The 16,983-nt window shown below is 33.1% G+C and overlaps 1 protein-coding gene across 2 annotated transcripts in view; it reads right to left on the bottom strand.

Annotated features, from left to right (window-relative positions):
• LOC126746816 (uncharacterized) overlaps positions 1-16,983 on the bottom strand; it is an 82,497-nt gene that overhangs the window by 58,721 nt on the left and 6,793 nt on the right. For both annotated transcript variants that reach the window (XM_050455218.1, XM_050455223.1), the window contains exons 4-11: positions 16,540-16,929; positions 10,344-10,694; positions 10,038-10,285; positions 3,210-3,528; positions 2,974-3,159; positions 2,763-2,916; positions 370-593; positions 164-319 (exon numbers count right to left, since the gene is read on the bottom strand). In XM_050455218.1, the coding sequence (XP_050311175.1) occupies positions 164-319; positions 370-593; positions 2,763-2,916; positions 2,974-3,159; positions 3,210-3,528; positions 10,038-10,285; positions 10,344-10,694; positions 16,540-16,929 (2,028 nt within the window). The remainder of the gene's footprint in view (positions 1-163; positions 320-369; positions 594-2,762; positions 2,917-2,973; positions 3,160-3,209; positions 3,529-10,037; positions 10,286-10,343; positions 10,695-16,539; positions 16,930-16,983) is intronic.

Genomic DNA, 16,983 nt, shown 5'->3' with positions numbered 1-16,983 from the left:
AGTTATTCGAAACTATAGTTTCCCAACTCTTATATTTTATGATATATTCACATTAACACTTTTCGAAGTTTGTAAAAATAATTGAATATGTCTAGGATATATTTTGAAAGATGCATATTCTAGGCATATACATGCGAAGTGTTTGTTCTGTCTGGATTGTTACCTGGCCACCCTTCAGGATGCCACAAGATGGCTCCACGAATATCTCCTTGCTATCGCCCAAAATCTGAAACTGAACTTTGTAGCTCAAGGTCGACTTCTTTTTCCTACAATATCTGTCCATTTCTTTGTCGAGGGCGTGCAGTCTTATTTCCATTACCTTAAATCAGCTTGTTAGTATTTTAAAGGAAAATATAGTGCAAGATATACTGAGTGTGATCCGCAAGGTGTATCGGGAAATTCGACAATTTGATGTGAAAACTCGACCATTGGTCTCTTTAAGTTGATCTTGATCCACATCTCTCTGCGACTGTCAGTCTCGACGATAACGAAGTTTTGATAGTTGAGGAGGGTGTCGACGCTTTTCACGTGGATCTGGGTGCTGGGGTGAGTTTCACCGGCTATTACGCTGTTTACACGTTCACACGAACCTTCTGTAAGAAAATTTGTGTTTATGATCAATTTCGCCTTGCAACTCAAAGACTAGTGGCTACCCAATATCCGTGGAATATGCCACCCCTGTATATCTCATTTGACGCAATATATTGCAATATGCCTGGAATATCCCACGAATTCGCCAAATATCAAGCATATGCAAAAGCATTATATTCCTGGCATATATTTAACAGATATGCAGGGAATATTCACTTTTCATCTCTGTCAAATATTCAAGCGGCATACGTTTTAAAATCAATAAAACTTTTTTTCCTATTTTTTAATTATTTAGTTTTAAACATTAATAATTTATTCACAACAAAGTTAGGTAGGATATTGTAAAGATGAAACGAGCTCAGAGATTAATAGATTAAACTTCAGCTGCTAGGTATATAAAAAAATCTATTATACCTCAAGTAATTATTGTAATTAAAACTTATTGAACTCAAGCAAAGCAAAATATTAGACGAAGGGTCCTGTTTACTTCACAATCTTTATTTCAAGAATCCCGACGCGTTCCGGTTGTTAAACCATTTTCAAGGAAAAAATGATTTTATCACAAAATGTCCATAAAATGGTTAAAAAACGGCACACACATAACATTACATGTATAATGTTATGTGTGTGCCGTTTTTTAACCTTTACTATTTTTTATATTTTTTCTTTTTTTTCTATTGTTCGTTCACTGTGTCTTACTCTCTCTATAACTCGGTCTTTGTGTTGTTAAAAATGTGCTGTCTCGAATTTTTGAGGATCTAACTCCGTTTGTTTTTTAGTTATGAGGATTGAGAGAAAAATATACAAAAATATGCCCACAATAGTGTTACCTTGCTACTAAAAACCAAATCTATAAAATTGGCTTATATTCATTTAAAAGTTATGGTAAATTTAGCCACAATTATAAAAGAGTAATTATTTCAAAATCTATTGAAGATATAAAAATCGTTCTTTATAGTTTCTGGTAGGCAATCTTGTGCTCATTTTTTTTGCTCTCTATAGTTTTTAACGAAAAAAATATAATAATGAAGTTATAAGTGCTATAATGTAAATAAGCGTTTCGTAAAATATATTTAATCTCAACTGTATAAAAAAAGTACACAAAAATTACAACTAGACTTTTAGGTTATAGCTATTAAAAAATAAATCATAAAAATCGGCTTATCCGTTTACGAGTTAGAAAGAGTTAGAGAGAAAGAGTTCTATTGCATATTTTAAATATGCCTGGCGACTTCGCCATTTTATATTGCTGCAATTATTTCAAAATTGATTTAAGATAGAGAATTTGTCTATTACAATTTCTTGTAGGCAGTCGAATGCTTTATCTTTTTTGCTCTTTATAGTTTTAACGAAAATATTATAATAAGAAAGTTATAAGGACTTTAAGATAAATAGGCGTTAGATAAGTATTGTTTAAACTCACCTAATGTAAACAAAGTACATAAAAATTACCCCACTACTATCCGCTTGCCATTAAAAAATAAATAATTAAAATTACCTTATACGTTTCAAAGATATGGTGCTTTTGAAATTAGCCTGGCGCATCCACCATTTTATATATTCTTTCTATATTCCGGAATTGAATGAAAAAAAAAAACAAATGAATCAATGTTGTTGGAGGAATCTCTCTGTATCAAAAATGTATAAGCAACTTTCTTGTAATTTTGATAGTTTTCGAGAAAATCGACTTTAAAATTTAAGATTTTGTTCATTAATCCATATTTTGGCTCATTGGTCAGAAACCAGTGATTTAACGGAAAAAACTATAATGACCAAAGTTGTTGCGTAAACTTTTCTCAAATCAAAAATTATTAAGGAACTTTCTCGTTACTTCTATAGTTTTCGAGAAAATTGACTTTGAAATTTAAACACTTGCCCAGAAAGCCTTATTTTAACTCGTAAATCAAAAACTAATGGTTTAATGGAAAAATCTATAATAACCAAAGTTGTTGATCAAATATTTCCCTATAAAAAATGATCAAACAATTTTCCCCTAAAAGTGATAGTTATCGAGACAGTCCAGTTTAACGTTGGTTCAGCAAACAGATATTTTGTTCTATAACTCAAGAACTAATGGTTAAATGAAAAAATTTCTAATTATCAAAGTTGTTAATTGAAGAATTCTCCATCAAAACTATTAAAAAAAATCAGTTGTTCAGTGAAACACTTACCTGGAATACACATTGATTCAGTGGTGGGATGCTGCTGTAAAAGCTTCAATTCCGTCACATACCCCATCATGCTGGAATAATTTTCCGCTTCACTTTCCATGGTTAGTTGTTTGATCATTTCCATGGAGCTTTTTATTCTGTTTGAATCCATATCCTTTAAAAAAAATACCTTAAACTCTCTTTAAATTAAAACAAACATATAAATATATACCCTAAGGATTTGGCCCATGCTACAAAGCGTCTCAACCTTAAGTTTAAAGAAAAAATTACTATTCCTCAAGGTTCCCACGGTGTAACTGGGAAAATCCCGTATTTCCGGCCGAAAATACAATTTAAACTTCTTTCTCTGTCCCGGATATAATTTGCAAAAGCCATAGTTAGGCTCCAACGTCACAGCCTAAAAACCAGATATTCACATCTCAATCCAAAAAAATAGTCTTGACTAACCTGTGGTAGGTCCATAAACCCGCATATCTGAGTCACGAACGTGTTGTTAGTCAAAGAGATTTCCGCCCAAATTTGTTCATATATCGAACATTCGCCCATATCGATGAGCAATGTGTTTAAAAAGTTCGTCATGTGTTTACTGCTGGTATGAAATGAGATATTTAAGTCTTCGAAGTTCGCTATAATGGCGTATACAGCCACTCTGACCGGCGGGTAATCCTGAGATTTTTTTGAAACCGGACAGATCTGGATGCAATACTCCAAAATGGAACAACTGCGGTCGTAGAATTGGCATCTGGACTCTCGGAATAATACATCCCTGGAAACCAGACTTGGTATAAATATTCAAGGAAAAAGACAAGATTTTTGCGATAACTCTTTTTCTATTAAAGATAGACTTATGAATCAAACAGTTATATGTAAAGTTATTGATTTAAAACTTTTTATATAGGAATCAAAATTTCTGAGAAGTCAGTGGTTTTTGGGAAAAAATGCTATTAACGATCAGAACACTAAGTTGACATGTCTGTTGGATGAAATAAAGGCTATTCAGACAGGCGACCTTGGCTCAGTGGTATCTGAGCTTAGATCTGAGGTCCAAGACCTTAAGTATGAGATCAATTAAAATCTCAGGGGGTAAGTAAGACTAGCATGGCTGCTGAGCAGACCCCTGCAGAGATTTACGAGGAAATGCACGAAAGAGCTTCCAGATTGTTATTTTTTATGATCCCCCCCAAGAATGTTATTTTTTATGATGTCCCTGAGAGTAATGCCGAAGAATCTAAAGTTCGTTTAGATCACGACAAGAAGTAGGTAACTGAGTGCTTTCTAAGACGCCTATTCAACGTAAGCAAGTAAAAAATGCTTATGAAGAACTTACTTTGCGCTCACGTACAGAACAGAACTTATGCATACAATATTTTAATGGCATTCCTAAGGTGGTCCAACAAAAGAGGAATAATGTTATTAAGCAAACTCCAAAAAACTAAATGTATACTTTCATAATGCGGGTGGTTTGCGAACTGAAATAGCTGATCTGCGAAATGCTGTCAACAGTTGCATATATGATGTTGTAATTTTGGTGGAGTCTTGGCTTAATGAAGATTTTCTCGACTCGGAGTTAAGGTTCACTAACTTCAATATTTTCCGTCAGGATCGAAGTTACACAAATACGGGGAGGCAAAGGGGTGGTGGTGGCACTTTGATTGCTGTTCGTAAATGTTTTAAAGCCAGGTTATTACACACCAGTGATTCAAACCTGGAACACATCTTTGTGCTTGTATCATGCAGTGACAAGAATATCATTTTTGGTGCCGTCTACATCCCTCCTGCTTCTCCTTTATCAATTTATGAGGAATTTGCCTCTACATCCATGGATCTTATGAGTGTTCATACTAAGGTAAAAGTACTAGTCTTTGACCGCTTTTCACTTTAATTCAAAATATTAAGGATTTTTTAAATTATTGTCTTTATATGACTGCCTTATAATGCCGTCTATATATTCTCTCTGTCAACTCAATAAATTTAAGCATGGTTGCTTTGCTACAGACACCGTTATAAATAGTTTTTTGACAGTGCGCAACCTGTCAATGCAGTTCAGATCTGTTTTGCTAGTGAAACGTTAAGGAACCTCTATACAAACATGTGTGCGGAGCTATATACATCTGTGGATTGACCATTAGGACAAATACTAACGCTTTGTTAATCTTTACGATTTTTCGATGTTCTTTTAATATGCACTATAAAAGTTAAATTTTAAAATTCCATTATGTAAAAAACGTAGTAGCTTACTAACCAGCTAGTATCTGACCTACCTTTTCTTTTAAAAATATAAAAAAAACATTAAAAAAAATGCTGTCAAACATTGAAACAAAAATAGGTCAACCATTAACACAATTTGGTCAAAGATGCAAAAGACTATAAAAAAAAACAAATTTATTTTATTATTATTATATATATTTAAATTAAGATTTCCAAGGTATTTTATAACAGACAAAAGTACCTATATTTTAAATTTTAATCCTTGACCTATACTAAATATAAGACGTGTTAAGTTATAAAGATGTAAGTTGGTAGGTCAAATACTAAATTAAAATACGGTCAAATATCAAAACATAAATAAAAAATTCGGTCAAACATTCAAACAAAATAGGTCAACTTTGACGCAATTTGGACAATCAAGCAAAAAAAGATTAGAATAACTAAAATTTATTTTATTATCATCATACTTTTTTAATGTAAATTATTTTCAGTATTTTATTACAGACCAAAGCACCTATATTTTAAATTTTATTTGCTGTCCTATACTTAAAGTAACACCTTTTAAGTGATAGACGTATAAGTTGGCAGGTCAAAAACTAAATTCAAAGACAGTCAAATATTAAAACAACAATGACAACAGTTGCTGAGATTCATCGAGATCCATTTGAAGATGAAGAAAATATTCCTGAAAAAATTCAAAAGTTCCAAGCTTCTCCTAAAAACAATAGATTCTCTGAAGAAGCTGTAATACCAAAAAAGGGACAAAAAACTGATTTAGACGCAATAACAACTATTGAAGATAAAATAAATAATATTAGAGATTATATAGAAAAAATACTGCCAAAAATATTTATAAAAGTCCCGACTTGTCTTATGAGTAAGTCAACAGTGACTTTCCTACTCCTTTTAAGAGATATTTATTTTGGCCCGCTGATAAAGACACCAATAGTCCGAAACAAGAAAAAAGAAAGAAAGAAAAACTACCAGCTGTGATTTCTTCTGAAGATTACCATATCTATCAAAGAAAAAAGGAAAAAGAAAAAGAAGAGAATAAGAAAAGGAAAAGTTAGAAAGGAAAGCCAAAAGAGAAGAAAAGAAAATAGTTAAACAAACTAGCAAGCCTAGTAAGGATCAGAGCTTAAAAAATTCAGATGTCGCCGAAAAATCATATGTTGTGGTAAAGTATGAAGAGTCGGTATTCCCAGGTATTGTTTTAGAGCATAAGGTGGTGGAAGGAAAACAGGAATATTTTATAAAGGCAATGACTAAAAGCGGAAAAAACTGGAAGTGGCCAGACAAAGATGACGTCATCTGGTATTCTGAAGAAGACGTGTTAGAGACAATTAATGAGCCACTACCTATTAATAAAAGAGGGGCTTACAGCGTGCCGGAAGTTGCAAAATATTTAAGTGTTTTGGAATGATTTATATTTTTTTTTTCAATACAGTTTAATTTTGATTTTTTTTTTAAGAATTTGAATTTTTATTTTTGGTTATAATTTTTTTTTTTTTGATAAATAAAAGTGTTTTTTTATCAAAAAGCGTATAATTTCCTGTGTTGGTCAAGAACTAGTGCATTAACCGGTCAAATACTAGCGCTGGTCGTTTTTATATAGGTCAATAACTAACCCATTGGACTTTTTATTAAATAATTTTTTTTTTAATATTTGAAATATATTACGGTTGTCTTAAAAGTAATTTTTGTAAAAATAACTACTAAAGCTACATGGTGATAAAATTGCTAACCATTTTAATAAATCTTTCTAATTTTGGTATTACTTTAAATTTCGAGAAGTATCTTAATGGGTCAAAGACTAGTACGTTTACCTTAGTTGTGATATTCTATTGTGTGGTGATTTTAATCTGCCACATGCGGTATGGAGGAACTCTGTGAACGGACTGCATGTTGATCTGCAAATGTGCTATGTAGTTGTTGTAACTATCTTAATCTTAAGCAGGTGAATGGCTTGCCAAATTTGTTTGGTACATTTCTTGATCTGTTTTTCTCAAGTTTGTCAAATGTTGAAGTCATATATGCCACTGAAAATTTATCACCGGCATCAAACCACCATCCTGCTTATGAAATAAGTATTCCTATTAATTGTGATTTTAGTCTTAAGTATGATGTTTATTATTATGATTTTGTAAACTGTGATTTTGGTTATAATTTTCCCAGTTAGTTTAGTAGAAAATTACAGAATCTTGTTATTCAAAAAAGGATTGCTCACACAAAATTCAAAAATAGCAAGGATCCCATGGATTATGTTAATTTTTCAAATTTGAGGAATAAATGTAAAACTCTTCGTGATTAATGTTTTAGGTCATATATTGAAAGATTAAATACTGAATTTTCTCATGACCTTTTTTCATTTTGGAAACACATCAATAGATTACGTAGGTCTGATTCATACATCAATAGCATGCATATGGAAGCCGAGGTTGCTGGTAATGGTCAAGATATTGTAAACTTATTTGCTAGGTATTTTGAAACTACATACAGGCAACCTGTCCGAAAGGCTCCTGACTATAAATTTGATTACAGTCTAGATTTAAATCGCATCTCTTTTTCTTTATTGGACATATTTGATGAAATCTTACGCCTTCCTAACAAACATTCTTTTGGCCCTGATAGTATCCCATCTGTTTTTCTTAAAAACTGTGTGTGCACTCTGAGTAAGCCTCTGCATCCTGCATCACCTTTTCAATCTTTGCTTGACATCAGGCAAATTTCCTGATTATTGGAAGGTAAGCTTTTTAACACCAATTCATAAAAATGGCGATAGAACTGATATTTGTAACTATAGAGGTGTGTGTATTCAGTCTGTAGTTCCTAAGCTGTTTGACAGGTTGTTTTCTGTGCGATTTTCGTGGCACTGTAGGCGATTGCTTAGTGATCATCAGCATGGTTTTTGTCAGGGTAGATCTACGGTGACTAACCTATTGACTTACCAATATGATTTGATTGGTGCTTTTGAGAGGTCTGTACAGGTCGATAGTGTGTACACAGACTTCTCGAAGGCCTTTGATAGGGTTGGTCATGAACATATGATTCAGAAGTTTGGGGCTATGGGCCTTGGTCGAATTTTGTCACAGTTATTTGACTGGTCGTACACAGTTGGTCAGGATGAGTAATTATACATATTTCTAATGGTCTTGAAGTATCTTTAGGCGTGCCTCAAGGTTCGCATATTGGACCGGTCTTTTTTAACTTGTTCATAAGAGATTTGAGTGATGTAATTGTTCATTCAAAACATCTTGCTTTTGCTGATGATTTTAAACTGTATAAAGCCATCGAGTCATATCTTGATGCTGAGCTACTTCAATTGGATTGAAATAGTGTTGCTGAGTGGTGTAATAGCAATAGTCTGGAACTGAATGTAAAGAAGTGTGTATGTATTTCCTTTCGTCGTTCTAATAAAATGATTAATTATCCATACACAATCAACAAGTCAGTTGATACAGTTAAAGATTAAGGTGTTCTTTTTGATACCAAGCTAACTTTTTTGCCGCACATTTTGGATATTATTAACACGAGTATGCGTAGTCTTGGTTTTATCACTAGAAATAGTGTACATCTTTCACCTTATTGTTTCAAATTACTTTATTACTCTTTGGTACGTTCCGTGCTTGAGTATGCGTCTGTAATTTGGTCCCCTTATTATGATTCTCATATTGAACGCTTGAAGAAGATTCTTAAGATCCCTTGCTTATAGAGCTGAAGTTAATATTTTTCGTAATTATTACATCGACTATAATGCTATCAGTTTCCAATTTAATATCCCTAATCTTGAAGTCAGACGGCACTACTCTGATGCTTTAACGTTTTATAAGATCTTAAATGGTTTATATCATTGTCCTATCATCTTGGAAGCAATTCCTTTTAACACCTGTCAAAGAAGGATCAACTCTTCTATGTTTCGTTTACCCTTTCATTCGGCCAACTATGGGTTTTTTTCTCCACTGACTAGGACCTTGCGTTTCTTTAATGAAAATACTTTGGATCCATTTTCCGGCGGCTTACGGTCATTCAAATCAAAAATAAATAATCTTACACTTTAACCTACGTTCCTTGAATAGTGTTAAGTTTTTAGCCCTGTTGATGATTGTTTTTTCAGAGGTTTTATCTTGGTATATTTTTTTTGTAATTCTAGTATTGTATTTATATTGTTATATTGTCTAGTATTTTGTATTATCTATTTTGTTTTTGTAAACTGGCTCTGCCGTATATTGAAATAAATAAATAAATATATAGGAATCAAAATTTCTGAAAAATCAGATGTTTTTGAGAAAAATGCAAATTACTGATTTTTATCATTTTTTACTTCTATAATTTCCAAATCACTGATAACTCTTTTTTTATTAAAGCTAGAGCTATAAATTTAAAAGTTATATATAAAGTTATTTATTTAGAACTTTTTATATAAGACTCAAATTTTAGAGAAACCAACGGTTTTTGAGAAAAATGCAAATTACTAATTTTTGTCATTTTTTACTTCTATAATTTGCAAATCTTTAATAACTCTTTTTCTATTAAAGCTAGAGCTATGAATGAAAAAATTATGTGTATATTTTTTATTTTATTTTAAGCTCTTATAACTTAGGCATGATATGTAGAAATAATTTTTTCGTTAATTAAAGTTTCTGTGTCAATTAATACTAAAGATACCTTTATTTGGAGACAAACTACCCCATTTTGCCCGCCTTTCCCCTCACCCTTATGTGTGTGTTTTAATGTAACTTTTGCCTTTCCTGGGATAAAATTCAACCTATGGTTGTGGTCCTTCGAAGTCAATAGTAGAATCAGTTACGCGGTTCTACGTGGTGTAACATTAAGTGTTGCACTGCCCTTAGATGTAGGGATTCAGGAAAATCTTACCCCTCTAGATGTTTTTAATAGGTTTTCAACTTCTACTTAAATTTTTAGTACTATTAAAATTGTAATATATAGTTATTAGAATAGTATCCAGTCTTTTCGCTGTTGATGCATTATGAATAATAAATTTCACAAAGAATATAAAAAACTTTCGAGAAAATTGCTATAATCTATAATTTCACCTACAATTCGTACCTGGGATTAAATTTCAAAAACACAGTTCTCTTCCCCCTAGGGGGTAAGTAAACCATAGCAGGGGCGGAACGTATGGTATCACCCAAAGCAGCTGGCACCCTTATGGCGACTGCTTGACTACTGGTAGAATTATTCGTGACTTCGAAAGTCAACTGGTAGCAAGAGTTTAACATGCAAGTGCCAAAGTCCAAAACTTCCGGAGAAGTTGTGAGGAAATGGCTGGTGGTTTCTGCTGTGATTGGCAACACCTTTAAGATGGGGTTTTATTAAATTAAATGTGGCGTTTAAGAGTAAAAAAGTGCTCACCTTACAGCCCGCAGTGTTCAAAGCTCCGTCCAAGAACTCCTCGTAGACCTCGAGAGTGTACTGCTCGAAATAGTTGCCGATATACGAGGCGTTTTTGAAGAAAACCTTTAGTTTCTTGATCTCACCGATGCCCAGTGAAAAGAATCCAGTTTCGAATTGAAAATAATTTTCAACGTTTTTCAGGCAATCGTCCAGAATGCCTGAGATTTCTTCGTAGCTTGTCGTAGGGGCGATAGATTCCAGTGGAACGACGTTTTCTTTGTTTTCGTCCTCTAACAAATGCTCAATGTCCAGGGGATCAAAGTTCTTTTTAATGTAGATTTTGCACGGTTTGGTGCCTTTATTTTGAAGCTAAAATTAGAATTATATTTGTAATTGGAAGAATATTCCAGGCTAGTACAACTAACCTGGAATTATTATTATTAATTATTTTCATCTCTATTCAATTTTAATAAAAAAGCAGAGCATAAGCAATTTAAGGTAACAATTCCGAAAAATAAATATGTTAAATATATGAAATAAGTCGAAGCAAAAATTGTAATTCGACAGCTTAGAGACCGCACTTTACTTATCTAATTTATTGCCACTCTCTTAAATTTGAATGGTGTTAATATAAACACAGACGATAGATATTTTTTTATTTGATTTTCTTGTCTTCAAAAGTTACTTCCTTTAGAACCGTTTTCAATAGAAGATAAAATAATCTGCGTGTTGTGTTTCATTTCATATTATAATTTAATTAAAAATTAGTTACATTTCGCATACCGAGCTACGCAATGCCAAGAAGTAGTTGGAAAACTTTTCTTCTGTAATAAAATGGAACTACAAGAAGTATCTCCAAGCAATCCCTGTGCAGTACAGTTATTAGAAGGTCGCAATCAACCACAGCATTATTGTCAACAAATTGAAGTAGGAACCTCTGAACCTATTTTGAATCAATTGGACGACTTCAATAAGTATGCTGTAGTCTTACCTCTCCACTTGAAACGTAACGAGAGAATTCGTGAAATTACAAGGTTCAATAATCGTTCAGGTACCAATCAACTGTCAAATAAAGCTTAACCAGGAAATTATTATTGCTAATCATCAATCAATAAGTGATAACAATTAACCATTATTGTTCCCTGATATTAATCAAACCATACCTATCCTGCTGGAAATTGGACGGACTCAATAAACTCCGTAGCCAAATAATCCACAACCAGCCGAAGCCATTGATAAATGAATTGATACGCTACCCCAGTATTTAGACAATTCTAATTTATGGAATGTTAGTAGCCACCCTTAGCTACTTGGTCTACCATAAGTAGAAACCAAGATGCGACTCTTCCAAGACCAGTGGAGGTCGTCATGATTCTCATCTACCAATTCAACTACACTGCCAGACCGTGTAGTCAAAGCATCGAGGGGAGGAATGATATACCTCTTTGTAGAATTATTATTATTGTTTAAGTATATTGTTATCTTCAGCTTAGGTTAGCATTATTTCATATTATAACTATTAGGAATATGGGTAGAACGAAAACACATTAATAGGAACTATTCTTTTATTTGTACTTTTATATTTGACGAAAATAGAAGGTCTTTGTATATATTATAAAAATAACTGCGTCAGCGATTAGAATCGAATTCTGTTTTCATTTAGCACGTTGGCTGCCAAGCACGAGATTGGCAATCTATAGCCAGTCGCCAGCCACGAGTTATCTTGGTTTTGACTAACTGTTTCACGGCCCCAGTACGAGTAAACTCGTGGCGTTTGCGTTGAAATTTGTGGTGCTGGGCGCTCGCAATAGACCAGTAAAACACATTGTGGCGTCATTTTTAAATTATATCTTCATCTTGTTTAGTACAAAGGAAGCAAAATGCAGTAACACAAAAAAAAATTAAAAATGTTTTTAGTTCTAACAAAAACCGGAAAAACATAAACTGTGTCTAAAAAATACGAAAACTTAATTGCTAGTGATTACAGTTAGTTAAGATAATAATATGAAGTTTACAAAAAAAAATAATTAAAAAAAATTGTCTAAAAAATCTTGTTTAGTCATTTTTACTTTAGGTGGTAGTCCTTGAAGCAATTTTCCACACATAAGGCTGGTTTTTCTTCACAGACAGGACAGAAATAACGTGTTTCTCGTCGAAGTTTATTCGAAGTACATACACGGCAAGCTCTTGTAGGTCGTTGTTTTTTTTCGGTTGGTGGTATACCTTCCAAATAGTAAAAATCCCGCTGCTGTACGCTGCTGGACTTAGACATTTTATCACCGAAAAGAGTAGACACAAAGATCTCTCTAAATTTTAAAGATTTTATTCTGCTTCCGGTCGATTTACGAAACAGCAAGTAAGCGTTATGTATATACAGTGCTTTTCTTTGAAGTCCTCCCCCCATTTATTTTTTGAACGGGTCAAAAAAAAATTTTGAAACTTGGCATAAGTAAATTGGTCTATAGATACTATTTTTCACTGTAAACTAGGTAGTTGTAAATTCCAAGATGGCGGCTGGGCGACATCTTGAGAAAAAATTTTAAATAGAAAGGGGGGTCGTGTGGTACCTCATTTTAAAGGTCTCAATGAGTACTTTATAACCCTGAAATATTAGACCCATATCTTAACTCGTTTCAAAATGGCGGCCTAATAAAAAAGTATTTTTTTTTATTTTAACGTTTTACATTTTTATGATTTTTGAATAGGTAAAAATCAGTGTACGAAAATAAATGCCTCACTATTTTATTTTGACATAAAAACGTCAGTTCTAAATGTCAAAATAACACATAAGCGCCATCTTGAATAAATGCATTAAATAGAAATCTTGTGTTACCTCATTTAAAAGGTTTTATTGAGTATTTTTAATATTTATTACATGGACTCGGTGGACTCCGTTTTGACCTGTCTAAAAGTAACAGCCAAAAAAATACACTGTTGCGATTTTATTAACGTTTTTAATAGAATACAATGAAATACTAATTTACAATTAGCAAATAAACAATTTATCAAAAGAAAAACAATATTTAATTTAAAAGATGCTGGAAATGATTTCCTTGTACCTCTTGACACATAAATAACCTATCTGAAAATTCACGTCGAACATTTTCAAATACATCTGCCTCAATATTTTGACAAATGTTAGTGATTCTTTGTCGTAGCTCAAAAATTGAGGCAGGTTCTGTTTCGTATACCTTTTGCTTTAGGTATCCCCACAAAAAAAAGTCTAGCGGCGTTAAATCTGGTGACCGAGCTGGCCATTCAATAGGACCCCGACGACCTATCCAACGACCAAAATAATTATCATTTAAATAATTTCTCACATTCCTGGCAAAATGCGGAGGAGCACCATATTGTTGAAATGTAATTTCCATGTCAAATTCATGTACATTAGCCTCAACAATTTCTGTTATGAGAGGATCGATAGCATTTTCCAGCATATTTAAGTACAAGTCACCTGTTAAATTTTCTTCTAAAAACAGCGGCCCTACGATATGATTCCCTAATATTTCTGCCCATACATTGATTTTTTGCGGATACTGAGATCGGGTTTCACGAAAAATGTGTGGATTGGTATCACTCCAATATCGACAATTTTGTCTGTGGACATTACCATTTAAAAAAAAGTACATTCGTCGCTAAAACAAATGTTGCGCACGTACGTAGGTTGCCTTTCTACTCTCTCTGCCATAATTTCACAGAATTGCACTCTTCGGTCAGGATCATCTTCAATCAGTTGATGGACCATTTGGATCTTGTATGGATGAAACTTATTTTTTGTTAAAACTCTCCATGCCGTCGAAGTTGAAACTTCACAGATATCAGCAACAGTTGGAGTAGAATGTTGGGGATTTTCTATTATTTCGCCAATTATTTGGACTTGCTTTTCTTCTGAAATAGACATATGGCCTGGGCGTTTTTTATCCTGGACAGTACAAATGTTGTAAATTTATTTACAAGTTCCCTTAAATATTTACGGCAAATAGGACGATCAGGAAAACGTTCGTTGAAAACCCTTTCAGTGTCATGAAAATTACGCGTTGCTCCATAAATAAAAATTGCTTCTACTTTTTCCTCCAATGGACGAGAATTAACCATTTTGAAAAAAACAATAAATTCAAACTGCCAAACACACTAAACAATATCTAACAATGACCGATACAAGAGTAATTTACCGGTTAAGGAAAAATATCTTAAAATTTTTTTTCGAGTTTTTTTAATAGCTATTTGGTTTTTGGAATGTCTAAATAATGTTCAATAACCTTTAACGTGAAATGTGACATACAAGAGTGGTTCAGTAAGTCTTTAGAAACCAAAAAGTTAATCTTTAAATCCAAAATTCAAAAATTATAAATTATTTTGTATATTATTATTAAAAACGTTAATAAAATCGCAACAGTGTATTTTTTTGGCTGTTACTTTTAGACAGGTCAAAACGGAGTCCACCGAGTCCATGTAATAAATATTAAAAGTACTCAATAAAACCTTTTAAATGAGGTAACACAAGATTTCTATTTAATGCATTTATTCAAGATGGCGCTTATGTGTTATTTTGACATTTAGAACTGTCGTTTTTATGTCAAAATAAAATAGTGACGCATTTATTTTCGTACACTGATTTTTACCTATTCAAAAATCATAAAAATGTAAAACGTTAAAATAAAAAAAAAAACTTATTTATTAGGCCGCCATTTTGAAACGAGTTAAGATATGGGTCTAATATTTCAGGGTTATAAAGTACTCATTGAGACCTTTAAAATGAGGTACCACACGACCCCCCTTTCTATTTAAAATTTTTTCTCAAGATGTCGCCCAGCCGCCATCTTGGAATTTACAACTACCTAGTTTACAGTGAAAAATAGTATCTATAGACCAATTTACTTATGCCAAGTTTCAAAATTTTTTTTTGACCCGTTCAAAAAATAAATGGGGGGGGGGGGGGGACTTCAAAGAAAAGCACTGTATATTTCGAGAATGTGCAATGCAATCGTTTTCGGCCATCTAATGGTTTTTCTGAGTGTGCTATAGTAACTTAGCATTTGATCGGACTGGTCGACATTCCGGCATTGTAGTCCTTTATTATATTAGGTTTCACAAAAACTTTTCCGTTCCTGTTGCGCACTTCAATCATTTGTACTTTGTGCATATTTGAAATCGTCAATAACCCTCGCCTGTCCTTCCATTTGCAAACAACTACTGATTTGCGTCTTTGCCATATACATTCGCCTTTTTTTAGCTTTTTTGAAACGACATACTTTGGATTTCCCTTTCGATAACCGCGTAAGGTGCTACAAATATATGTTTTTTTCGCTGTCATGTTATTAGTTAAGCCTACCGAATTATAAAAATTATCACTATAGAGTACATAACCCTTGTCTAAATAATTTTCCATTAAGTGAAAAACCACACTTGCAGCATGCCCCAAATCATTCTCGATAGCTTCTGAGACACCAGCCACCAGCAAACAATTTGTTATAAGGCTTTGTCAAATCTGACGTACAGCCGAATACAAGAAATATTTATGGTTGATGTAGTATCTAAAAACATTTCAGATACTGCTCTAAAACTGTTTCCCGCATAATGCCACTTAATTATAGCTATTTTTTCGTCGATTGAATAATTCATACTCGTTTTCAAATATCGACTGTGACTGATTTATTGACACTTTTCCTCACGTCAGTGACAATATACATTTTACTGGTGCCCGTTTGGTTTTACCTAAACCGAAAATTTGCTAATTTTGCAATTACATTTAATTAAATAATTCAAGATTCGCTTATTAAACATTATTGAAAACTTTGCACGAGGGCTCGCCAGATTGGTCTCTTCAAAAAGTTATGTTACATTTTTTTTATAAAATGTACAGGGAAGCCAATAATTAGCCCCCTTAAAATTTACATATAATTTAAATCTCCCGCGAAACCGTCGCATCTCGTAGTGTCCGCTTCCGACAAGACAATCAGAGCCATCTAGGATTAAAGCCGAATCTAATTGCGAGAAAATTACGGTATACGGACTTGATGAAAATTGACGTTTGACTATTTTCAACCATTTACATCTCAGAAGCTATTTGACTTTGGTAATGCATGTGATGCATCAAATTTCTTAGAATTTGACATAGAATCTAAAAAAGTAATAAAATAACCAGTAGGACCCAAAGTGCCACTAGTTAAAAAATACTTCATGAAAATCTTAATCACCCTATAATAAAATATACCTTAAGGACTTTACAATGTTCTCGTTCAGCCGCTTGCCACATGGGTATCGCCCCAAAATCAACCTCCTCAGGGAATATCTTCAAGTCCGAATATTTCGGTATACATCTTATGCCCACTTCAAACTGGTAATACTGACATTTCCGGTTGTCATATGATAAAAACACAATTTTTCCATCGTAACACTTGTAACAATCGTAAGGTTGAAAGGTTACGTAGAACTTCACTTTGCATCCGATAAAGAGTTTCTGGATACCGAAATTTTCGACCGCGAAAACCACCTCGTCGTACTTATCGGGAAAAACGAACTTTTCAAAGCGGATTTTCCTTGTTTGAAGGGACACGTTGGTCAAAACAATAGTTTTCTTGTACGTTTTGCCCTTATCAAAATTCTGAAAAATTATTGATTTTGTATTAACATTATTGATAAGTGATTGATGGTTTTT

Source organism: Anthonomus grandis, chromosome 2 (assembly GCF_022605725.1).
Source record: "Anthonomus grandis grandis chromosome 2, icAntGran1.3, whole genome shotgun sequence".
Classification (NCBI taxonomy): Eukaryota; Metazoa; Arthropoda; class Insecta; order Coleoptera; family Curculionidae; genus Anthonomus; species Anthonomus grandis.
Note: the sequence above shows the minus strand (reverse complement) of the source record. Positions and strands in the feature narration are given on the sequence as shown.